This window comes from Aquarana catesbeiana, linkage group LG08 (assembly GCF_042186555.1).
Source record: "Aquarana catesbeiana isolate 2022-GZ linkage group LG08, ASM4218655v1, whole genome shotgun sequence".
Classification (NCBI taxonomy): domain Eukaryota; kingdom Metazoa; phylum Chordata; class Amphibia; order Anura; family Ranidae; genus Aquarana; species Aquarana catesbeiana.
Window position 1 is genome coordinate 302,140,149 of NC_133331.1, and position 25,509 is coordinate 302,165,657.

General features: G+C 47.6%; 1 protein-coding gene across 1 annotated transcript in view; it reads left to right on the top strand.

Annotated features, from left to right (window-relative positions):
- Positions 1–25,509, top strand: part of LOC141106872 (uncharacterized) — a 136,952-nt gene that overhangs the window by 87,175 nt on the left and 24,268 nt on the right. Inside the window, 2 exon segments of the mRNA XM_073597800.1 lie at positions 1,086–2,586; positions 4,458–4,485. Coding sequence (XP_073453901.1) covers positions 1,086–2,586; positions 4,458–4,485 — 1,529 coding nt within the window.

The window sequence follows — 25,509 nt, forward strand, 5'->3', positions numbered from 1 at the left end:
ACCCTAAACACACCTCCAAGACGATCACTACCTTGCTAAAGAAGTTGAGGGTAAAGGAGATGGACTGGCCAAGCATGTCTCCAGGCCTAAACCCTATTGAGCATCTATGGGGAAGGGAAGGGGGAGGAGCGCAAGGTCTCTAACGTCCACCAGCTCTGTGATATCATCATGGAGGAGCGGAAGAGGACTCCAGTGGCAACCTGTGAAGCTCTGGTGAGCTCCTTCCCGAAAAGGGGGGAAAGTCAGTGCTGGAAAATAATGGTGGCCACACAAAATATTGACACTTTGGGCCCAATTTGGACATTTTTACTTAGGGGGTGTACTCACTTTTGTTGCCAGCAGTTTAGATATTAAAGGCTGTGTGTTGAGTTATTTTGAGGGGACAGCAAATTTACACTGTTATAAATCTGTACACTCACTACTTTACATTGTAGCCAAATGTCATTTCTTCAGTGTTGTCACATGAAAAGATAGAATAAAATATTTACAAAAATGTGAGGGGTGTACTCACTTTTATGAGATACGGTATGTAGGAGGAGACCGGACCTCGTAGTCTAACCGTGTATTAGGAGAGTAGAGCTGTGTGCTAATACTATTGTAGAATTCTGTGAATGGCCTGAAAACCGAAAGTACGGCCGAACTCCTCCGCCTGACGTTACTTCTCCGGCCAAGCCAAGGCTGGATGTGTACCATTAGAGGTCGCCAGCTCCCTGATTCAATTTAATTTACTCCAACCGGCCTGTCATTTGTTACTTTTGTGAGTGCATTTATATTATCCCACCCCCCTTTTCCATACAGGATCTGCAAATTCTTTATAATTTAAAATCCAAGCAATCCGATGTAGTAACAAACCACAAATGCATTTTTGCTACTGAAGACTTAGTCATAGATATTGATTATTAAATAATTTTTAGATCATATATGGACTCGGTGTGAAGACTTTTCTGATTGATTTTGGAGGGAGAACAGGAGCCCAGCTGTGAGATCGGCATTTCCACTTATTCCACTGACGGGGAGGAGGAGCTAAAACTCCAGTTATTTGTCATCTGCTGAGATTTATTATTTTTTTTACTTCTTTCCAACAGATGGATGTGATGTCAGGAATTCCTCGGAGAGACATCTTCTATTATCTGCTGATTGTAAGTCAGAAGATAATGTCATCACACAGGATCCTCCAGGAGGAAATCCAAATACACAAAATATACATCACAGACCTTCCTGTCCAGAGACATCAATGGATCCCTCTGATCAGGGGGAATCTTCTCATCAATCACATACTATGATTGTAAATATCCATGTAAGATCTCACACTGCAGATCGATCAACAGATCCTTCTAATCCCGAGGAATCTTCCTCACCCCATGAAGGAGATCACCGAGGTGACAATCTATTCTCATGTTCAGAGTGCGGGAAATCTTTTAGTAAGAAAAGACAACTTCTTCAGCACCAGAGAATTCACATTGGTGAGCGTCCTTTCCTTTGTTCAGAGTGCGGGAAATCTTTCACCAATAAAGGTGGCCTTCTTAAACATCAGAGAACTCATACAGGTGAGCGTCCTTATTCTTGTTCAGAGTGCGGGAAATCTTTCCTTAAGAAACATAATCTTCTTACTCATCAGAGAGTTCACACGGGTGAGCGTCCTTATTCATGTTCAGAGTGCAGGAAATCTTTCACTCATAAAAGACATCTTGTTGATCATCAGAGAACTCACACGGGTGAGCGTCCTTATTCATGTTCAGAGTGCGGGAAATCTTTCACTCATAAAAGACATCTTGTTGAACATCAGAAAATTCACACGGATGACCGTCCTTATTCATGTTCAGAGTGCGGGAAATCTTTCACTTACAAAGGAGACCTTGTCAAACATCAGAGAATTCACACGGGTGAGCGTCCTTTTTTATGTTCAGAGTGCGGGAAATGTTTCCTTAAAAAAAATAACCTTCTTACTCATCAGAGGATTCACACAGGTGAGCGTCCTTATTCGTGTTCAGAGTGTGGGAAATCTTTTGCTCAGAAAGGAAACTTTGTGCAACACCAAAGATTTCATACGGGTGAGCGTCCTTATTCATGTTCAGAGTGTGGCAAATCATTCGTTAAGAAAAATACTCTTCTTACTCATCAGAGAATTCACACAGGTGAGCGTCCTTATTCATGTTCAGAGTGCGTGAAATCTTTCATTCATAAAGGAGACCTTGTTAAACATCAGAAAATTCACACAGGTGAGCGTCCTTATTCATGTTCAGAATGTGGGAAATCTTTTCATAAGAAAAATACTCTTCTTACTCATCAGAAGATTCACACGGGTGAGCGTCCTTATTCATGTTCAGAGTGTGGGAAATGTTTCACTCAGAAAGGAAACTTTGTGCAACACCAAAGATTTCACATGGGTGAGCGTCCTTATTCATGTTCAGAGTGTGGGAAATCTTTCCTTAAGAAAGATCATTTTGATACACATCAGAGAATTCACACAGGTGAGCGTCCCTACTCCTGTTCAGAGTGCGGGAAATCTTTCACTCATAAAGGAGTCCTTGTTAAACATCAAAGAATTCACACCAGTGAGAATCCCTATGCTCACTGTCAGAGAATGTAGTGTAGATGGTGGGGGAGGAGCTGTTGGAGAATGTAGTGTGGATGGTGGAGGAGAGCTGTCGGAGAATGTAGTGTGGATGGTGGAGGAGAGCTGTCAGAGAATGTAGTGTGGATGGTGGAGGAGAGATGTCGGAGAATATAGTGTGGATGGTGGAGATCTGTCAGAGAATGTAGTGTGGATGGTGGAAGAGATCTGTAGGAGAATGTAGTGTGGATGGTGGAGGAGATCTGTCGGAGAATGTAGTGTGGATGGTGGAGGAGAGCTGTCGGAGAATGTAGTGTGGATGGTGGAGGAGATCTGTAGGAGAATGTAGTGTGGATGGTGGAGGAGATCTGTCGGAGAATGGAGTGTGGATGGTAGGAGGAGAGCTGTCGGAGAATGTAGTGTGGATGGTGAGAGGAGATCTGTAGGAGAATGTAGTGTGGATGGTGGAGGAGAGCTGTCGGAGAATGGAGTGTGGATGGTAGGAGGAGAGCTGTCGGAGAATGTAGTGTGGATGGTGAGAGGAGATCTGTAGGAGAATGTAGTGTGGATGGTGGAGGAGAGCTGTCGGAGAATGTAGTGTGGATGGTCAGAGGAGATCTGTCGGAGAATGTAACGTAGATGGTGGGCAGAGAGCTGTCGGAGAATGTAGTGTGGATGGTGGAGGAGAGCTGTCGGAGAATGTAAAGTGGATGGTGAAGGAGAGCTGTCGGAGAATGTAGTGTGGATGGTGGGAGGAGAGCTGTCGGAGAATGTAGTGTGGATGGTGGAGGAGAGCTGTCAGAGAATGTGGTGTGGATGGTGGAGGAGAGCTGTCGGAGAATGTAGTGTGGATGGTGGAGGAGATCTGTCGGAGAATGTAGTGTGGATGGTGGAGGAGATCTGTAGGAGAATGTAGTGTGGATGGTGGAGGAGAGCTGTCGGAGAATGTAGTGTGGATGGTGGAGGAGATCTGTCGGAGAATGTAGTGTGGATGGTGGAGGAGATCTGTCAGAGAATGTAGTGTGGATGGTGGAGGAGAGCTGTCGGAGAATGTAGTGTGGATGGTGGGAGGAGAGCTGTCAGAGAATGTGGTGTGGATGGTGGAGGAGAGCTGTCGGAGAATGTAGTGTGGATGGTGGAGGAGATCTGTCGGAGAATGTAGTGTGGATGGTGGAGGAGAGCTGTCGGAGAATGTAGTGTGGATGGTGAGAGGAGATCTGTCGGAGAATGTAGCGTAGATGGTGGGCAGAGAGCTGTCGGAGAATGTAGTGTGGATGGTGGAGGAGAGCTGTCGGAGAATGTAATGTGGATGGTGAAGGAGAGCTGTCGGAGAATGTAGTGTGGATGGTGTGGGAGATCTGTCGGAGAATGTAATGTGGATGGTAGGAGGAGAGCTGTCAGAGAAGGTAGAGTGTATGGTGGAGGAGAGCTGTCGGAGAATTTAGTGTGGATGGTGGAGGAGAGTTGCAAGAGATTATAGTATTGATTTTCGGAGGTGGAGCTATTGTAGAAAGGATTGTGTGTCGTGTCACACTTACCTGTTCCATGCTCCAACTGCAGGTCATTCCCTCTGTGTCCGCTTCCTCCAGCGCTGCAGCCAGTCACACAGGGGGCACTATCTTAAAGGGCAAACAAGCGTTTGCTTACTTTTTGAATCACACATTCACATGCTAGCTGCCAGACCCCCTGTTTTCTCAGATGATTTTGTCTAGTGTTTTTCAGCACGCTCTCCATGACTTCTAGCGTCTGTCCAGCTCCTCTGTGTCTCAGCAGTTCCCAATCAGTCAATCCAGCCTGAACCCCTGAGCCTGATCTTTTGATTGTCCAGTGACCCTGTGCATTCCTGCCAGCATCCAATCTTCAAATTTTCTTCGTCACCACCTTGTCTTTTTTTCCACTTCAGTCAGTTACCTGCTTCTCTGCACCACTCTGTGAGTTCCAGCCAGCCTCCCAATACCAGCTCCTGTGCTCTCCCAGCCTGTGTTATTCCTCTGTGTGTCCATGCACTCATACGGAGTTAAGTACTTCCTTGTGTATCCACTGCCCCATACTCAGTGTTTCTCTTTCCACGTCATCCATTCAGCTTTTGAAAGTGAATTTTCCATTTTGGATTTGCTCTTCAGCTTTGTAATATCTAGGGGTTCATATTCCGATATCTGATTTGTCTCACCACTTTTCTCTGAATATTGAACTCCTCTTTAATAAGACTGTATAGATATCAAAAATTATGAAACAGAACCGCCGTCCTGGTTTGGAAGGATAAATGCTCTTGGACAATGAACCCCATTGACAGATTTTTGTATCTTTTTTTTAAAACTATCCCAATATGGGGCCCATCTTCTTTTTTAAAAAAAAAAAAATTTGCAAACTCTTTACTACTTTTGTCTGGATTTCGATACAACCTCCACTGAATAGTAAATATTGTCTCTAACAAGAAAGAAGGCACAGGTGCCCCAGACATTTCACTCTATTATCAAGCATCAGTCCTGGCGAGGCTTCTCCACTGGTTCCATAAGTTTACATTTAAGTTGTGGGTGCAGATCAATCAGTCTTTATCCCAACTTGATCTCTGGGCTCTCCCATGGACCTTACCAAATAAACTGAAGGACACAGGTTTTGTGTTGCCACCTATGGACCAAACCCTAATTTAGTGGAATAAGTGGGTTGCTACTTCCAATATGTCTGCATAGGTAGGCCCAATAACGCCACTATTTGGTAGGCCCAATGATGCCAATAATTTAGTGGAATAAGTAGAGCGCTACTTCCAGTATGTCTGCATAGGTAGGCCCCATGACGCCACTATTTGACAATCCGTCTTTTCCCATTGGTATACATAGATCCTTAATTGGTCCCTGGAGTGAAGCTTTCCAGTTCAGTATCTTCTTCTGCCAATTCTCCATCTGCCCCTCTCAATATTATCTCTAATTTACCTGGAATACAGACTTTGTTCTCGAACCAATAACTTATGTCTTTCATCCAATATTTGCTGGACAGACACAGGTTGGTTTCTCATCCTACTCCCTTAGAGAAACTATTGTTATGTGACTCGCCCCCCCTCCCCAACCTCACTCGATTTCCCAAATTTACACAATATTGTCTACTCTTACTCATCCTAATCTCCAACCTTATACAATTACTTGAGAAAGAGAATTAGGAACAAAATTCAGCAGTGAGGATTGGCAGAAAGCATTTACTCTCCCTCTTAAATATTCTGTTGGTTGTACAGTCAAAAAAATGAGCTTCAAGATTTGTATCTATTGGTATAGATGTTCAGATGTCCTTCACTGTATCAATCCAACCTTGCCTAACATATGCTGGAGATGTCATAATTCAGTGGGCTAGACTAGACCAGATTGATTTACAGTCATGTCAAATGTGTAAGTTGACTATGAAGGGGCATGAATGATATTAAATAAATGAGTCCTGTGTATATTGGTAACCATTTTAGAACATTGTTAAAAATTCATATAGTTATATATATATATATATATATATATATATATATATTATTATGTGTATGTTGTGACTGTGTGCATCAATTTCACTGTTTTTCATTCTTTTGTTTTACCATAATTAAAAAGAGGGATGAGCCGAATTTACCTGTTTAATTCAGCAAATGCTAATAAGGTTTGAATCCTGAAGCCGTACCTTCGATATCAGTAATGGCCATGTTCAGGGCTAATAGGCAAGGGATTGACAAACACAGAGCCTGAAGGATATGAACCAAGGCTAAAAAAAAAATATATATATATATATATATATATATATATATATATATATATATATATATTTTTTTTTTTGTCTGTAGAAAAAGGGTGTTTTCAGGTAGCCTAAAGGTCGATATTAAGACAAAAAAATCCTTCAAACCGCATGCTTAGGGGATGCTTTAAAACTGCACATGGTTTCATAAATAATTTAGCAAAAATCCAAATCTTGCGCTAAAGTGTCATCAAAACAAATTCCAAGGCTGATAGCTGCACTCACTAATTATCCACACTAGAAAGAATATAAACCCATACAGGTGTTGCAACGTCATATAAATAATCAGTTCACATGTGCTGCCAATCAAAAAAAATCCAAATCAAAAAGTCCCATTACTATTAAAATGAAGAAAAAAGAAAGAAAAATAGTCCAGTGAAAATAAATTTTGCCAGTGAAAGTCTTTCAAACGGAATAATTCAATGAATCCAAATGTGTAACACAGATTCTGCCTCCCAAAGGGTTAGACCCCCTATTCCAATGAGGTCTAACAACGCTTATGGGGGGCACATCCCACCAATGGATGGATGAATTGTTAGGATCTGCTATCTTCAATTACACAATTTAATAGCTGGATGGATGGATAAATGAGTGTAAGCCTCCACATGCCTTAATTGGTAAGTGAATTGAAGTCAGCCTCCACATCTGTAATATGCCATCCTGGCCAACAGGTGGATGGATTAGAGCAGGGGTCTCAAACTGGTGGCCCTCCAGCTGTTGCAAAACTACAAGTCCCATCATGCCTCTGCCTGTGGGAGTCATGCTTGTACCTGTCAGCCTTGCAATGCCTCATGGGACTTGTAGTTTCACAACAGCTGGAGGGCTGCCAGTGTGAGACCCCTGGATTAGAACCTCCACTCCCACAGCTTGCTGCCCAAATGTATGGAAGGTATGCGTGTATCTCCACTAATTCAAGATGCCATTGAGAGCCGTCCTTCTCAACAGATTAAACAGGCAGCCCTCTGCTCAGCCACAAAGAAGGCAGCATATAAAAGAGGAAGGGAAAATTGCTTGTGGTGTAGTAAAAGACATATTTATTTAGGAAAATCAGGCATCTACTTAAGTAGATAAAAGTCAAACAGCATGTAAAAAAAACTCCCACATTGAACACCCTGTGGGATGACGTCACTGCTGAAACTCAGCCCTACGTCTTTCGTCCGAACAGACCTTGCCACTGGGGCAACGAATAACATTACAATTCTCAGGGACATGATCAGTGACAACATATTGTGTCATCAAATAAATTACATATGTAATAATTTACTTTCCTTTCCCCATTGGCTCACATACAACAGCGGCAACCCAGTCCAAAAAAAGTCTTTATTATGTAGGTTTTTCAAAGACAACACATTTTTGTTGTAGCAGTGTCAGACCATAAGTGAGCGCTGAAAGTAGCAGAGACAATGTGGCTACTACATACTAAAACAAAGAATTCAGCCACCTGTGCCTTAAGAGTGCTGACTACTAGGGGTGCAACGGATCGTTGCCGATCCGTGATCCGTACGGATCACCCTCCACGGATCGGCACACCCGCGATCCGCGGAGCACTCTGCGGCCTCAGCCATAGGAAAGGCCGCGGCTTCGGCCTAGCTCCGGAGCAGCGGCCATCTTGGTACACCCGGAAGCGGCCGCTGTCTCGATGTTTCGTCGCCGCCATCTTGCTACACCCCACACTCCTGCACAGTACAATAATGATAGAGTGAGAAGGGGGCAAACGGACATCTTGTTACACCCACCGGAGTTTTAGATTTAAAAGCCATTTTCAACACAAAACCGAACTTATATGCACAAATACTGTATTTATGCATATATGCTTGGTTTTGTGTTGAAAATAGCTTTTAAATCTAAAACTCCGGTGGGTGTAACAAGATTTGTGTGTTTTTTTTTTTTTTGTTTTTTTTTTGCTGATCCGAAAATGATCCGATCCGTGACTCTGATCCAAGGATCGATCCGATCCGTGAGATTTTTGATCCGTTGCACCCCTACTGACTACCAAACCCTCCTCCATTCCGTCATGAGGAAACTGTTGTGCCTGTATCGGAATATCCCACACTCCGCTTGAGTGCTTCCATCATATACCACTTCCTCCAGTCTGAATATAGATATTAGATATTATAGCCACATGTTAAAACCAAGAACCAGGCAGGACTCATTTGGCTGCAAAGCTGGAACTGTTTATCTGAACAAGAATACAGGCTTTTATACACTTGAGAAGGAGCTCACTCACCACATTAACAATGACCCAAATATTTACCCAAAACATTACACAATGGTTTAGCTAACGAGCTACAGCTGACTCATGGCTAATCCCATCACAGAAGTTTCTTAATTAATTACCTAGATGTCTCATTGCAGGTCAGACTTGCCGACTCCAAGCTCATAAGGTACAATACGCATTATCATAAGTATAAACACAGAACACAATCAGATAATAGGTGTGTTAATTAGCACAACTAACAATGGGTAAAAGACCCTTAGGAGGCACAATAGACCTTCTTGCAATAAACACATTATAGTAGACAACCCCAGACAGATGGCTTGCTGATGAGATCAGCATCTGCTATGAGTCCCACAGTGTAAAGCAGTCCTTTCTGGAAATGTGGCATTTAGGCCCTTAACATGGATCCAAGAGTCTGTGTGTCTTGGGGAGACATGGACTTGAATCCAAAGTAACATTACTCCAAGGGTCCCCAGGCATACGCCTAGGGCTGTGTTTAATATTGTTTGGACCCTGGGAAAACATTTTCTTGAGCCCCCCTCATGCAATTTCACTCTTCACCTGCTCTGAGTCTATAATAAATAGCAGCTAGACTCAAAATCAGTTTACTGAATCAGATCAGCCAGCATTGTGATTGGTTGCCAGAGGTTACAGTGTATCCTTACCACTCGCGGACTGGCTGCTAGAGGTTACTGCACATATTATGGCTCACTTATTATTTTCTAGAGGTTACAGCACATGACTTCTGTTGACTGGTTGCTAAAGATTAGTATACACAAATACTGCTCACTGATTGGTTGCTGGAGGTTACTGGACATCCTTACCACTCACCAATTGGTTGCTAGAGGTTACTGCACATTATTACTGCTTACTGATTGGTTGCTAGAGGTTAGTGCATATCCTTACCGCTTAATGATTGGTTGCAAGAGGTTAGTGCACATCATTACTGTTCACTGATTGGTTGTTAAAGGTTACAGCACATCATCTCCTCACTGCCTGAACACCATGGACTGGGGAGGTGAGGGGACCCATCAATAGACAGAAAAATCCTAGAGATTCTAGGACTTCTGGGATCAGTGGCAATGCTGGGGGGAGGGAGTGTGATCAGTGGCAATGCTGGGGGGTTGATGGGATCAGTGGCAGTGGTGGGGGTAGGATTAGTTAGGAGGCAGTACACTGTGGTAAATTCTGAATCATGTAGAGCAAAGCTGGAAATTTTGGGCAAGTATATAGTGGGGGATTCTACAATGACCACCAATGTAATGGAAAATTTACAATGACCACCAATGTGAGGGGGGATTTACACTGACCACCAATGTGAGAGGGAATTTGCACTGACCACCATGTAACAGGGGATTTTACCTCACCTACCAATATAAAGAGGGATTTCTTCACTGACACCAATAAAATAGGGGATTCACATTGATCACTAATGTAATGGGGATTTACACTGACCACTGATCTAATAGGAACATTCACAGGAACCACTAATGTAGGGAGGGATTTACACTGACCACCAATGTAAGGGGGACCTTCACACGCTAGTGTAAATGAAAGGATTGTACAGGGAGCCCCTCATAAAGAGCACAGCAGGGGTACAAACCCACAAAGTCAGCACAGTACAGGGATGGTGGGAGCCCCTTATAATGAGTACAGCAGGGGTACAGCCCCAGGAAGTCAGCACAGCACAGGCATAGTGGGAGCCCCTCATGATGAGCACAGCAGGGGTACAAACCCAGGAAGTCAGCACAGCACAGGGATAGTGGGAGCCCCTCATAATGAGCACAGCAGGGGTACAGCCCCAGGAGAAAGTCAGCACAGCACATGGATGGTGGGAGCCCCTCATAATGAACACAGCACAGGGATGGTGGGAACCCCTCATAATGAGCACAGCAGGTGTACAGCCCCAGGAAGTAAGCACAGTACAGGGATGCTGGGAGCCCCTCATAATTAGCACAGCAGGGGTACAAACCCAGGAAGTCAGCACAGGGATGGTGGGAGACACTCATGAGCACAGCAGGGGTACAGCCCCAGGAGGAAGTCAGCACAGCACAAGGATGGTGGGAGCCCCTCATAATGAGCACAGAAGGGGTACAGCCCCAGGAAGTCAGCACAGGGATGGTGGGAGCCCCCTCATAATGAGCACAGCAGGGGTACAAACCCAGGAAGTCATTACAGCACAGGGATGGTGGGAGCCCTCTCATATTGAGCACAGCAGGGGTACAAACCCAGGAAGTCAGCACAGCACAGGGATGGTGGGAGCCCCTCATAATGAGCACGGCAGGGGTACAAACCCAGGAAGTCAGCACAGGGATGATGGGAGCCCTTCATAATGAGCACAGCAGGGGTGCAGCCCCAGGAGGAAGTTCCTCCTGGGGCTGTACCCCTGCTGTACTCATTATGAGGGGCTCCCACCATCCCTGTGCTGTGCTGACTTCCTCCTGGGGCTGCACCCCTGCTGTGCTCATTATGAGGGTCTCCCCCCATCCTTGTGCTGTGCTCATTGTGAGGGGCTTTTTGGATAATATAGGGCAGGGTTATCACCCCGTAACATTTTTTTTTGCTGTCTGCGCCCTTGTTCAGAAGATTTCACCTCACTTTCTGTCCCAATGCCAATTGGATTTTGAAAATGTGGGGCTATTAGGGAAAGAAGGATTGGTGATAAAGCATCAGTGGAGACACCTTTTTCCCATATTAACTCCTACAGGAGAGAATTTCCCTTCCTAGGGGTAGATTTCCTCTCACTTCCTGTTGTCTCCCTCCGTTTGTAAGTAGGAGTCGTTTGTAAGTCAGATGTTTGAAAATAGAGGACTGCCTGTATATACTATACATCCTGTATAACCTATACTATACAGACTGCCTGTATATACTATACACTCTGCGTAAAATTGGGCCTTAGGTGTTGGTGGTACCAGAAAACTTTAAGCCCTCACAGTTACTTTTGGTGGGCGCTGGAACGGGCCCTGCTGCAAAATATTATATCAAGAATTGTAATTACATGCCCCTTTTTACCAGGGGCAGAAAAATTGGGTCTTAGAAAGTGGTGGTGGTGGTGGCACAACACTGTAACCCTTACAGATACTCTTGTTGGGCGCAGGAATGGGCCCTGCTGTGAAGTATTAGGTCAAAAATTGTAATTACACGCCCCTGTTAAACAGGGGCTGAAAAATTGGGCCGTTGGTGGTGGTGTGGTGCCACAACACTGTAACCCCTCAGATTCTGTTGTTCAGCGCAGGAACAAGCCCTGCTATGAAATATTAGAGCAAATATTGTAATTACATGCCCCTGTTAAACAGGGGCAGAAAAATTGGGCCTTAGGCGGTGGTGGTGGCAGTAAAGCCTCACAGATACTCTTGTTGAGCGCAGGAATGGGCCCTGCTGTGAAATATTAGAGCAAATATTGTATTTACATGCTCCTGTTAAACAGGGGCAGAAAAATTGGGCTTTAGGCACTGGTAGTGGTGCCACAACACTGCCACCCCTCACAGATACTCTAGTTGAGCGCAAGAATGAGCCCTGCAGCGAAATATTACAGCAAAAATTATAATTATACGCCCCTATTAAACAGGGGCAGAAAAATTGGGCCTTAGGCACTGGTGGTGGTTCCCTGAAACAAAATTGTTCTTAGAAGCTATCAACATGAACATTGAGGAGGAATAGGATAGTCACTCAGCATAACAGGATAGTCAATCAGCATAGGCAGTCTTCAAAGGATCTCACATTCATAGAAAAATTAATTGGTTACATTAGCATCAGGTGCTTGGTAGCTGGTGATCCAAGACTGATTCATTTTTATGAAGGTGAGCCGATCAACTGAGTCTGTGGACAGGCGCACTCTGGGATCGGTTACAAAGCCTCCAGCAGCACTGAATGTGCATTCAGAAAGAACGCTGGATGCAGGACAGGCCAGTAGCTCAATTGCATATTGTGCAAGCTCTGGCCAGTGATCCATCCTCAAGACCCAGTAACCCAGTGGATTTTCGGTTGGAAAGGTCTCCAAGTCTGATCTTGCCCCTAGGTATTCCTGCACTGTAAATCAGACGCTGGCGATGGTTGCTGGAACTGATCAGACCTTGGGGCTGTGGACTAAAGAATTGTCTGAATGCATCGGTCAGATGGCCACCTTCTCCACTGCTCCTTCTGTGACTGACCGAAGCCTCAGATACACGTTGTCCAGGAGGACCAGGAAATTGTAACCTCCCAGGCTCTGGAAACGCATTGCACAAACCTTTCTGCAAGGCCTCCCGAAGATGTTTCATCCTCTGCTCCCTCTGCGAAGGCTGGATAAGTTCTGCAACCTTACCCTTGTAACGTGGATCAAGAAGGGTTGCCAGCCAGTAATGATACCACAAATCTGAGGGTCCTTTCACAGGCTTTGCAGGATCAGGGAGGCCATGCAGCGAAGGTTTGCTGAGGCATTTAATCCGGAGTTCTCTGGGTCACTAAGGATGACATGATCCACAGCCACCTCCTCCCAGCCACGTACAAGTCCATGGGTTTCTGGGGACTGAAAACAATCCCTTTAAGACGGCTGCTGATGCTGAGTGCCAGGCTCCACCTCCATGCAGACACAATCCTCATCCTCCTCTTCCTGTGTGATTGGCGGAGCCCGCAGGAATACTGTGGGGGCCTTGAGAGGTAAAAAAGTCCTCCTCTTCCACCCTCTGTTCTGCCTCAAGTGCCCTGTCCATTATTCCACGAAGTGTGTGCTCCAACAGGTAGACAAGATGGACAGTATCACTGATGCATGCACTGTCACTGCTCACCATCCTCATGGCCTCCTCAAATGGAGACAGGACAGTGCATGAATTCTTGATCAGTAGCCACTGGCGTGGTGAAAAAAAGCCAAGCTCCCCCTGTCCTGGTGCCACACTCACACAGGTACTCATTGATGGCACAGCTGCAGCTGCAGCATTGCCAATGTTGAGTTCCACTTGGTGGGCATGTCACAAATGAGGCGGTTCTTGGGCAGGTGGCATTCTTTTTGAAGGTCACCCAGCTGAGTACTGGCATTATATGACCGGCGGAAATGCCCACAGACTTTCCTGTTCTGCCTCAGGAGATCCTGTAAGCCTGGGTCAACCACCTCTGAGTCTGCCCCTGCAGAGCTGACAGAATCTCTGCCCCAGTGTGGCTCCTGTCCCCTAAGCAGACCAACTCAAGCACCGCATGGCATCTTTTTGCCTGAGTGATTGCGTAGCCCCTTGAACGCCTACCGGGCACCGCTGGTTCTGAGGAGAAATCTGCATAGGAAGAGGCCATGGAGGAAGAAGAGGAGGGGGTGGAGGAGAGAGGTGTGGCAGAATCACCACTACTAGCATTTTGGAAGCGTGGTGGCGGAACAAGCTCCAACAATACTGCACCCTGTCCTGCATCCTTCCCAGCTGCCAGCAGACTTACCCAGTGTGCCGTGAAAGAAAGGTAACGTCCCTGTCCATGCCTGCTGGACCATGAGTCAGCGGTAATATGTACCTTACCGCTGACCGCCCTGTCCAATGAGGCCAAGACATTGCCTTCCACATGCCGGTAGAGAGCCAAAATGGCCTTTCCGTGAAAAGAAATGGCGTTTGGGAACCGCAAATTCCACAAATCCACGAAAGGGGGCAGAGTCTACCAGCTGAAAAGGCAGCATTTGGAGTGCTAGCAATTTAGCCAAGCTAGCATTCAGCCACTGAGCATGTCTATGGCTGGGACCAAATTTCTTTCTACGGTTTAGCAACTGGGGTAGGGAAATTTGCCTGCTACAATCGGATGTTGATGTAGCGATAGCAGATTGCCCGCAAGCACACCTAATTCTACACCTTCACTCCTCTCAGTGCAGGTTTCTGAGAGGACTGAAGGTATAGTGGGGTTGGAGATCCCAGCTAATGAGGAGCAAGGAGAGGTCTGCCTTGTTCTTTGGTGTGGGTCTTTTAAGTACTGTTACCAACGGACTACATGGGAGGTCAACATATGTCTGGTCAAGCATGTGGTGCTCAAGCAGCTGTTATTTTGGCCATGCTTGATACGCTTCAGACATATGTTACAAACAGCAATGGTGCGATCTGCTGCACACGTATCAAAAAAGGCCCACACCACAGAACTTTTCAAAATACACAGGAAGTCAGCAGCGCCCTGCACATGTGGAGCTCTGCGGTGTGATGCAGTCGGGTGGATGCCCTTAAGCTGGCCCCTGGAGGGCATCCTGCCTCGTCTGAGATGTGTTTCCTACTCCTCCTCTCTTCTATCAGGCACCCACGTAGAGTCAGTGACCTCATCATCCCCTCTCTCCTCGTCACTGGAGCAAACCTGGCAGTATGCTGCAGCTGGGGGAACATGACTGCCAGTTTGTTGTCCTTCTTGGGCACCCCCTCTCTCTGGGCTCATGTTACTGCCTTCCTCGACCTGGGTACCATCATCAGAGCCTTCAAAATGCTGCGCATCCTCCTGCAGCATGTACCCGACACTGTGGTCGAACAGTTTGGGGGACTTCTCCGTGCATGATGGTGGGGCTAGGGAAGGAGTGAATGATGACATTGAGCCGATGGAATAGGCCGCTTTGGCAGCTGCATTGGCAGGCAAACTACTCTGAGCCTGGGTGACAGGATGAGGACGATGAGGATGGCTTAGTTATCCACACTACCAACTCTTCTGCATGTTGTGGATCAACACGGCCAGCTGCCGAAAAAAAGGACAAGCGTGCACCACGGCCACGTGCTGAGGACGCACCGTGTCTACGACCAGCACTGTTGGCTGTAGACACAGAGCCTGCTTGCCCTTTTTTTAGTGGCCTGTGAGCATCTGCCTCTCCTTGGTGGCCTTCCAGACATTCTGTGAAACTTTATTAGCAAAACACCGCCTGAAGTTTACTAGAAAAAGTACACCAGGAACGGCCTGCAGTCAGATATAGGCTTGGCTAGACTAGAATGCAGTGGATATATATATATGTAGGAGACTGTATATATATTTTATGCACTGCAGATCACTGAATCACCTGCCTGCCTGCCTGAAAGTGTATTTGAAAACGTACACCAGGAACGGCCTGCAGTCAGATATAGGCTTGGCTAGACTAGAATGCAGTGGATATAGATATGTAGGAGACTGTATATATATTTTATGCACTGCAGATCACTGAATCACCTGCCTGAAAGTGTATTTGAAAACGTACACCAGGAACGGCCTGCAGTCAGATATAGGCTTGGCTAGACTAGAATGCAGTGGATATAGATATGTAGGAGACTGTATATATATTTTATGCACTGCAGATCACTGAATCACCTGCCTGCCTGCCTGAAAGTGTATTTGAAAACATATACCAGAAACAGCCTGCAATCAGATATAGGCTTGGCTAGACTAGAATGCAGTGGATATAGATATGTAGGAGACTGTATATATATTTTATGCACTGCAGATCACTGAATCACCTGCCTGCCTGCCTGAAAGTGTATTTGAAAACATATACCAGAAACAGCCTGCAATCAGATATAGGCTTGGCTAGACTAGAATGCAGTGGATATATATGTAGGAGACTGTATATATATTTTATGCACTGCAGATCACTGAATCACCTGCCTGCCTTCCTGAAAGTGTATTTGAAAACATACACTAGGAACTACCTGCAGTCAGACAGACTTGGTTAGACTAGAATGCAGTGGATATATATATATGTAGGAGACTATAAATATTTTATGCAATGCAGATCACTGAATCACCTGCCACCCTGCCTGAAAGTGTATTTGAAAACGTACACCAGGAATGGCCTGCAGTCAGATATAGGCTTGGCTAGACTAGAATGCAGTGGATATATATATATATATATATATATATATATATATAGGAGACTGTATATATATATATATATATATATTTTATGCACTCTAGATCACTGAATCACCTGTCTGCCTGAAAGTGTATTTGAAAACGTACACCAGGAACTACCTGCAGTCAGATATAGGCTTGGCTAGACTAGAATGCAGTGGATACATACTGTATATGTAGGAGACCGTATATATATTTTATGCACTGCAGATCACTGAATCACCTGCCTGCCTGAAAGTGTATTTGAAAACGTACACCAGGAACGGCCTGTAGTCAGATATAGGCTTGGCTAAACTAAAATGCAGTGGATATATATATATATATATATATATATATATATATATATATATAGGAGACTGTATATATATTTTATGCACTGCAGATCAATGATTAACCTGCCTGCCTGGCTGAAAGTGTATTTGAAAACATACACCGGGAACTACCTGCAGTCAGATATAGGCTTGGTTAGACTAGAATGCAGTGGATATATATGTAGGAGACTGTATATATATTTTATGCACTGCAGATCACTGAATCACCTGCCTGCCTGAAGTATATTAGAAACAGTACACCAGGAATGGACTGCAGTGAGATCTAGCTAAACTCTATGCAGTGAATATATATAGATACTAGACTGACTGTATATATATGAAATACACTGCAGCTAACTGAATCACCTGCCTGCCAGAAGTATAGTAGAAAGAGTACACCACCAGGAATGGACCGCAGTGATATCTAGCTAAACTGTATGCAGTGAATATATATATATATATATATATATATATATATATATATATGTATATATATATATATTAGACTGACTGTATAAATATATATGAAATACACTGCAGCTAACTGAATCACCTGCCTGCCAGAAGTATAGTAGAAACAGTGAGTACACCAGGAATATACTGCAGTGAGATTTAGCTAAACTGTATGCAGTGGATATATATATATACTAGACTGACTGTATATACAGTATCTTACAAAAGTGAGTACACCCCTCACATTTTTGTAAATATTTTATTATATCTTTTCATGTGACAACACTGAAGAAATGACACTCTGCTACAATGTAGTGAGTGTACAGCTTGTATAACAGTGTAAATGTGCTGTCCCCTCAAAATAATTAAACACACAGCCATTATCGTCTGAACCGCTGGCAACAAAAGTGAGTACACCCCTAAGTGAAAATGTCCAGATTGGGCCCAATTAGCCATTTCCCCTCCCCAATGTGTGAATGGGGAGCAAGTGTGTTAAATTTGGTGTTATTGCTCTCACTCTCTCATACTGGTCACTGGAAGTTCAACATGGCACCTCATGGCAAAGAACTCTCTGAGGATCTGAAAAAAATAATTGTTGCTCTACATAAAGATGGCCTAGGCTTTAAGAAGATTGCCAAGACCCTGAAACTGAGCTGCAGCACAGTGGCCAAGACCATACAGAGGTTTAACAGGACAGGTTCCACTCAGAACAGGCCTCGCCATGGACGACCAAAGAAGTTGAGTGCACATGCTCAGCGTCATATCCAGAGGTTGTCTTTGGGAAATAGACATATGAGTGCTGCCAGCATTGCTGCAGAGCCTGAAGGGGTGGGGGTCAGCCTGTCAGTGCTCAGACCATACGCCACACACTGCATCAAATTGGTCTGCATGGCTGTCGTCCCAGAAGGAATCCTCTTCTAAAGATGATGCACAAGAAAGCCTGCAAAAGACAAGCAGACTAAGGACATGGTTTACTGGAACCATGCCTTGTGGTCTGATGAGACCAAGATAAACTTATTTGGTTCAGATGGTGTCAAGCGTGTGTGGTGGCAACCAGTTGAGGAGTACAAAGACAAGTGTGTCTTGCCTACAGTCCAGTATGGTGGTAGAAGTGTCATGGTCTGATGGTGCATGAGTACTACCAGCACTGGAGAGCTACAGTTCATTGAGGGAACCATGAATGCTAACATGTACTGTGACATACTGAAGCAGAGCATGATCCCCTCCCTTCAGAGACTGGGCCGCAGGGCAGTATTCCAACATAAGGACCCCAAACACACCTCCAAGAGGACCACTGCCTTGCTAAAGAAGCTGAGGGTAAAGGTGATGGACTGGCCAAACATGTCTCCAGACCTAAACCTGATTGAGCATCTGTGGGGCATCCTCAAACGGAAGGTGGAGGAACGCAAGGTCTCTAACATCCACCAGCTTTGTGATGTCATCATGGAGGAGTGGAAGAGGACTCCAGTGGCAACCTGTGAAGCTCTGGTGAACTCCATGCCCAAGAGGGTTAAGGCAGTGCTGGAAAATAATGGTGGCCACACAAAATATTGACATTTTGGGTCCAATTTGGACCCTTTCATTTGGGGGTGTAATCACTTTTGTTGCCATTTTGTTAATGGCTGCGTGTTGAGTTATTTTGAGGGGACAGCATATTGACACTGTTATACAAGCTGTACACTCACTACTTTACATTGTAGCAAAGTGTCATTTTTTCAGTGTTGTCACATGAAAATATTTACAAAAATGTGAGGGGTGTATTCATTTTTGTGAGATACTGTATATATGAAATACACTGCAGCTAACTGAATCACCTGCCTGCCAGAAGTATAGTAGAAACAGTGAGTACACCAGGAACGGACTGCAGTGAGATCTAGCTAAACTGTATGCAGTGGATATATATATACACTAGACTGACTGTATATAGATATGAAATACACTGCAGCTAACTGAATCACCTGCCTGCCAAAAGTATAGTATGAATGAATGAATGACTTGTATAGCGCTGCAAATGCAAACTGAATCGCCTCAAGGCGCTTGGTCCATACTGTGGGTCCAGCTTGTTAGAAGAGGTAGGTCTTGAGTTTCTTCCTGAAGGCCTGATGGTTTTCTTCCATTCGGATGTTGGTCGATAGAGTGTTCCATAGCTGTGGTCCTTGGACTGCGAATCTTCGTTCTCCCTTTGAATTGTAGTGGGATTTGGGAACGTGGAGTAGGTTTTGGTGGGTTGATCGAAGACTGTGATTAGGTACGTAGCGTTTTATTTTCTCGCATAGGTATTGAGGCGCGTTTCCATGTAGGCATTTGTGGGTGAGGCAGAGGGTCTTGAATGTGATCCGATCCTTTATGGTTAACTAATGTAGGCTCCTCAGGGAAGGGGAAATGGGTTCCCAGGGTTTTTTTCCTGTTATCAGTCTTGCTGCGGTGTTTTGGATGAGTTGTAGGCGTGCAATCTGGTATTTAGGTAGTCCGGCGTAGAGGGAGTTTGCGTAGTCGAGTCAGGTGTTATTGATGGTTCCAACTACTGCTGCTTTGTCCTCTTTAGGAATGAAGGGTCTGCATAGCAGGCAAAGAAGGTGGTGAGATCCGCTGACTACTGATCCAATTTGTGCAAAAATGACTCCAAGACTTTTGACTTTGGTGCTTGGTGCGATGGTCTGTCCTAAGGCAGTGGGCGGAGTCCAAAGGGTTCTTGGTTTTTGAGTTTTGGTTTGCATGTAGTAGGAGAAGCTCTGTTTTGGATCCGTTGAGTTTGAGGTAGCTAGTGGTCATCCAGTTGTCTATCAATGTGAGGCATTTTTCTAGTTGATAGTGGTCTTTTTGTCCGGTGATCCGAAAGTAGAGTTGCATGTCGTCAGCGTACGAGTGGTAGTGGAGGTCCGAATTTCTGATTATTTTGGGGAGCGGACGGATATAGATGTTGAAGAGGACTGGTGATAAAGGTGACCCTCGAGGGACTCCATACGATATTGCCCGGGTTGCAGAGGTGAAGGCTTCTAGTTTCACTGTCTGAGAGCGATTTTCCAGGAACGATGCAAACCATTGTAGCTCTGAATCTATGATTCCTGCTACTTCTGCGAGGCGGATGAGTAGGGTGTTGTGGTCCACTGTATCGAACGCTGCACTGAGGCCCAGAAGTACCAAGAGACTTGATTCTCCATCATCTGCAGCTTCGAGGAGTGCTGTTTCTATGCCGTGGCCTGGGCGGAAGCCTGATTGCAGGGGTCCAAGAGATTGTGTGTGTCCAGGTGGAGTTGTAGCTGTTGTACGACTGCTTTCTCCATGACCTTGGAGATGGTGTTGAGACTTGTTATTGGTCCGCGGTAGTTAGGGTCTTTAGGGTTGAGGTTGGGTTTCTTTAGAAGAGGTTTGACGATGCCTTGCTTGAGGGCGATCAGGACAGTCCCTTCTTTGAACGACTGATTTATGAGGTGTGTTATAGTGGGAGCGAGGATGTCGGAACATTCTTTCAGAAGTTTTGTGGGAATGGTGTCGTTTGGTAAAGTGCTGTCTCTAAGGCTTCTGATGATGTTTTTGGTGCTGTCAGTGGTGATTGGGATTAGTGAGAATTTCGGTCCTTGTGTGATGTTTGTATCGATTTCCTCTTTTTGCTTTAGTTGATTGAGGTTGTTAGTTTTTTTCTGTTGAATTGTTTTACGGATGTTATCGATTTTGTCGATAAAGAAGTCCGATAGCTTATTGCAAACTTTTTGAGTTTCATTTACTGGGGGCTCTAGGCAAGTTGGGTTCATAGTCTGGGCGACTATTTTGAACAGTTCCTGAGGGCGGTTTAAGGCTGTTGAGATGGTGTTCGAGAAATGTTCTTTTTTAGCTTTGAAGATTGCTTTGTGGTATTTCTCGGTGAGAGCTTTGTAGTTTGAGTGGTTTTCCTTAGTGGAGTTTCTTCTCCAGGCTCTTTCAGCTCTTCTGCGTTCGCACTGCAGTAGAGTAAGGGTGCCAATAAACCATCCCGAGTTTTTTTTGCGGATGAGTGTTCTGTGTTTTGGGGCCACTGAGTCTGCTGTTTGTAGTAATGCATTGTTTAAGGAGTTGAGTGTTTGTTCAGTTGAGTGGTTTAAATTTATTGTTGCTATTTTGTTTGATAATGTGGTTTTGAAGAGTTTGGAGTGTCGTTTCTTCTGAGATCTAGACCAGTGTGTTGTTATTGCGTGATTCTGGTTTTGCAGGGTGGTGTTGGTGGCGATTTTGAATTTGATGGCGTGGTGGTCCATCCAGGGTAGCGGTACATTGTCGAATATGTTGATGTCCATATTTTGTTGGGGGGGATGGAGGGAGAGGGTAGACCTGGCCACTACTTACTAGTACTGCAGCCGCATCTGGGAGGATCGACGATGGATGCCGGGTAGGGCCTGAGCTGTGGGTGTCCTGGCTTCCGGTGTCAGCCCTTCCCCCGGCAGTGAGGTCCGGTAGTGAGGAGGCGGTGTTCCAGGGGCCCGCTAAACTAAAGTGGAAGAGAGGAGGTGGCCGGCTTGTGCGGGATCGAGGCTGCAGCCGCGGTCTGTCCCCCGAGTCTAGAGGCTAGAGACGGGGGGAATTGGACGGCGGCTGCAGGAGGTATCCTGGTGAGCTGGGTAGGAGGGGGGGTCCGCTGGGACTGAGTCACGGGGGTCCTGTGCGGGGATGGTCCCTGGGCGGCCAGCGGAGAGGGGGGAGAGGAGAGAGAGAAGAGAGAGAGAGGGGGGAGGGGGAGAGAGGGTGAAGAGGGAGGGAGAGAGAGGGGGAGAGAGATGGGGAAGAGAGAGGAGAAAGAGAGAAAGAGAGGGAGAGAGAGATGGGGAGAGAGGGGGAGAGAGAGAAGGAGGGAAGGAGAGAGAGAAGGAGGGAAGGAGAGCGAGAAGGAGGGAAGGAGAGAGAGAGAAGGAGGGAAGGAGAGAGAGAGAAGAAGGAAAGGAGAGAGAGCGAGAGAAGGAGGGAAGGAGAGAGAGGGATAGGGAAGGAGAGAGAGCAAGAGAGAGGGGGGGAGAGAGAGAGGGGGGAAGGATAGAGAGTAGGGTGGAGGAGAGAGGGGGAAGATGAGAGAAGGGGAAGGAGAGAGAGAGGGGGAAGGAAGGAGAGAGAGAGAGGGGGGGGAGAGAGAGAGGGGGAAGGAGATAGAGAGGGGGAAGGAGAGAGAGAGGGGGGAAGTAGAGAGAGAGAGAGAGAGAGGAGGGAGAGAGGGGGAGAGAGAGAGGGGGGAAGGAGAGAGAAGGGGAATAGAGGGGAAGGAGAGAGGGGGGAGGAGGGGGGAGAGAGGGGGGGGAGAGAGAGAGAGGGGGGAAGAGATAGAGGAGGAGAGAGAGGGGAGGAAGGAGAGAGAGGGCGAAGGAGAGAGGGGGGGAGGAAAGAGAGGGGGAGGAGAGAGAGAGAGGGAGGAGAGAGGGGGAGGAGAGAGAGGGAGGAAGGAGAGGGAGAGAGAGAAGGTGAAGGAGAGAGGGGGGAAGGAGAGAGAGGGAGGGGGGAGGAGAGAAAGGGAGAGGGGGGAGGAGAGAGAGAGGGGGGAGGAGAGAGAGAGGGGGAGGAGAGAGAGAGGGGGAGGAGAGAGAGGGGGGAGGAGAGAGGGGGAGGAGAGAGGGGGGAGGAGAGAGAGAGGGGGAGGAGAGAGAGAGGGGGAGGAGAGAGAGAGGGGGGAGGAGAGAGAGAGAGGGGGGGAGGAGAGAGTGGGAAGGAGAGAGAGAGAGAGAGAGAGGGGGGAAGGAGAGAGAGGGGGGAGGAGAGAGAGGGGGAAGAAGAGAGAGGGGGAAGGAGAGATCGGGGAGAGAGAGAGAGGAGAGGGGGAAGGAGAGAGAGGGGGGGAAGGAGAGAGGGGGAAGGAGAGAGAGAGGGGGAAGGAGAGAGATAGGGGGAAGGAGAGAGAGGGGAAGGAGAGAAAGGGGGCAAGTGAGAGAGAGAGGAGAGGGGGAAGGAGAGAGAGGGGGGAAGGAGAGAGAGAGGGGGCGAGTGAGAGAGAGAGGGGGAGAGTGAGAGAGAGGGGGGGAGAGTGAGAGAGAGGGGGGAGAGAGAGGGGGGGACAGAGAGAGGGGGGAGAGAGGGGGAAGGAGAGAAAGAGGGGGGAAAGAAAGAGAGGGAGAGAGAGGGGGAGGAGAGAGAGAAGGAGAGAGAGGGGGAAAGGAGAGAGAGAGGGGGAAGGAGAGAGGGTGGGGAGAGAGAGAGGGAGGAGGGGAGAGGTGGAAAGAGAGAGAGGGATTGGGAGAGAGGGGGAAGGAGAGAGAGGGGGGAAAGAGAGAGAGAGAGAGGGGGGAGATAGAGAGAGGGGGGAGGAGAGAGAGAGGGTGAGGAGAGAGAGGAGGTGAGGAGAGAGAGGGAGGGGGAGGAGAGAGAGGGAGGGGAGGAGAGAGAGGGAGGGGGAGGAGAGAGAGAGGGGGAAGGAGAGAGAGAGAGGAAAGAGAAAGGGAGAGGGGAAGGAGAGAGAGAGAGGGGGGAGAGAGAGAGAGAGGGGGGGGGAGGAGAGAGAGAGAGAGGGGGGAGAGAGGGGGGAGAGGGAGGGGAGAGAGAGGGGGAGGAGTGAGAGAGGGGGAGGAGAGAGAGAGGGGGAGAGAGGGAGGGGTAGAAGAGAGAGGGGGGAGAGAGGGGGAGAAGAGAGGGGGAAGGAGAGAGAGAGGGGAAAGAGAGAGGGGGCGAGAGAGAGGGGAAGAGTGAGAGAGAGGGGGAAGGAGAGGGGGAGGAGAGAGAGGGGGGAGAGAGGGGAGGAAGGAGAGAGAGGGGGAAGGAGTGAAAGAGGGAGGAAAGAGAGAGAGGGGAGAGAGAAAGAGGGGGAGAGAGGGAGAGGAGGGAGAGAGAGGTGGAGAGAGAGGGGGAGGAGAGAGAGAGGGGGAAAGGAGAGAGAGGGGGAAGGAGAGAGAGAGGGGGGAGAGAGAGAGGTGGAAGGAGAGAGGGGGGGAAGAGAGAGAGGGGGGGAGAGAGAGAGAGTGAGAAGGAGAGAGGGGGGGGAGAGAGGGGGAAGGAGAGAGGGGGGAGAGAGAGAGGGGGAGGAAAGAGAGGGGGAGGAGGGAGAAGAGGGGGAGAGTGAGAGAGAGGGGGAAGGAGAGGGGGAGGAGAGAGAGAGGGGGAGAGAGAGAGGGGGGAGGAAAGAGAGAGAGAGGGGGAGAGAGAGGGTGAAGGAGAGAGAGAGGGTGAAGGAGAGAGAGAGGGGGAGGAGAGAGAGAGAGAAGGAGAGAGGGAGGGGGGAAGGAAGAGAGAGCAGGGGGAAAGAGAGAGAGAGGAGAAGGAGAGAGAGAGAGGAGAAGGAGAGAGAGAGAGGGAAGGAGAGAGAGAGGGGGGAAGGAGAGAGGGGGGGAGGAGAGAGAGTTGGAGAGAGGGGGAAGGAGAGAGAAAGGGAGAGGGGAAGGAGAGAGAGAGAGAGAGAGAGTGAGGGGGGAAGGGGAGAGAGAGGGGGAAGGAGAGAGAGAGAGAGAGAGAGGAGAGAGAGAGAGGGGGGAAGGAGAGAGAGGGGGAAGGAGAGAGAGAGGGGGGAGAGAGAGAGGGGGAAGGAGAGAGAGAGGGGGGGAAGGAGAGAGAGAGAGTGGGGAAGGAGAGAGAGAGGGGGGAAGGAGAGAGAGAGGGGGGAAGGAGAGAGAGAGGGGGAAGAAGGAGAGAGAGAGGGGGAAGAAGGAGAGAGAGGGGGAAGAAGAGAGAGAGGGAGGGAGGGAAGGAGAGAGAGGGGGGAAGGAGAAAGAGATAGGGGAAGGAGAGAGAGAGGGGGAAAGAGAGAGAGAGGGGGAAAGAGAGAGGGGGGAGAGAAAGGGGAAGGAGAGAGAGGGGGGAGAGGAGGGAGAGAAGGGGGAAGGAGAGAGAGGGTGAAGGAGAGAGAGAGGGGGGAAGGAGAGAGAGAGGGGGGAAGGAGAGAGAGAGAGACAGGGGGGGAAGAGAGAGAGAGAGAGAGAGAAAAGAGAAATTGAGAGGGGAAGGGGAGAGAGAGAGAGGGGAAGGAGAGAGAGAGAGGGGGGAAGGAGAGAGAGAGGGGGGAAGGAGAGAGAGAGTGGGAAGGCGAGAGAGGGGGAAGAAGAGAGAGAGGGAAGGAGAGAGAGAGGGAAGGAGAGAGAGAGGGAAGGAGAGAGAGAGGGGGAGGGGGAGAGGGGAAGGGGGAGAGAGAGGGGGAGAGAGAGGGCGGAGAGAGAGAGAGGGGGAAGGAGAGAGAGGGGGGAAGGAGAGAGAGAGAGAGGGGGGAGAGAGAGAGAGACACAGAGGGGGGAAGAAGAGCGAGAGAGGGAGGAGGAAGGGAGAGAGGGGAGGAGAGAGAGGGGGAAGAAGAGAGAGAGGGGGAAGAAGGGAGAGGAGGGGAAGAAGGGAGAGGGGGGGAAGAAGGGAGAGGGGGGGGAAGAAGGGAGAGGGGGAAGAAGAGAGAGAGAGAGGGGGGAGGGGAGAGAGGGGGAAGGAGAGAGAGAGGGGGAAGGAGAGGGGGAAGGAGAGAGGGGAAAGAGAGAGGGGGCGAGTGAGAGAGA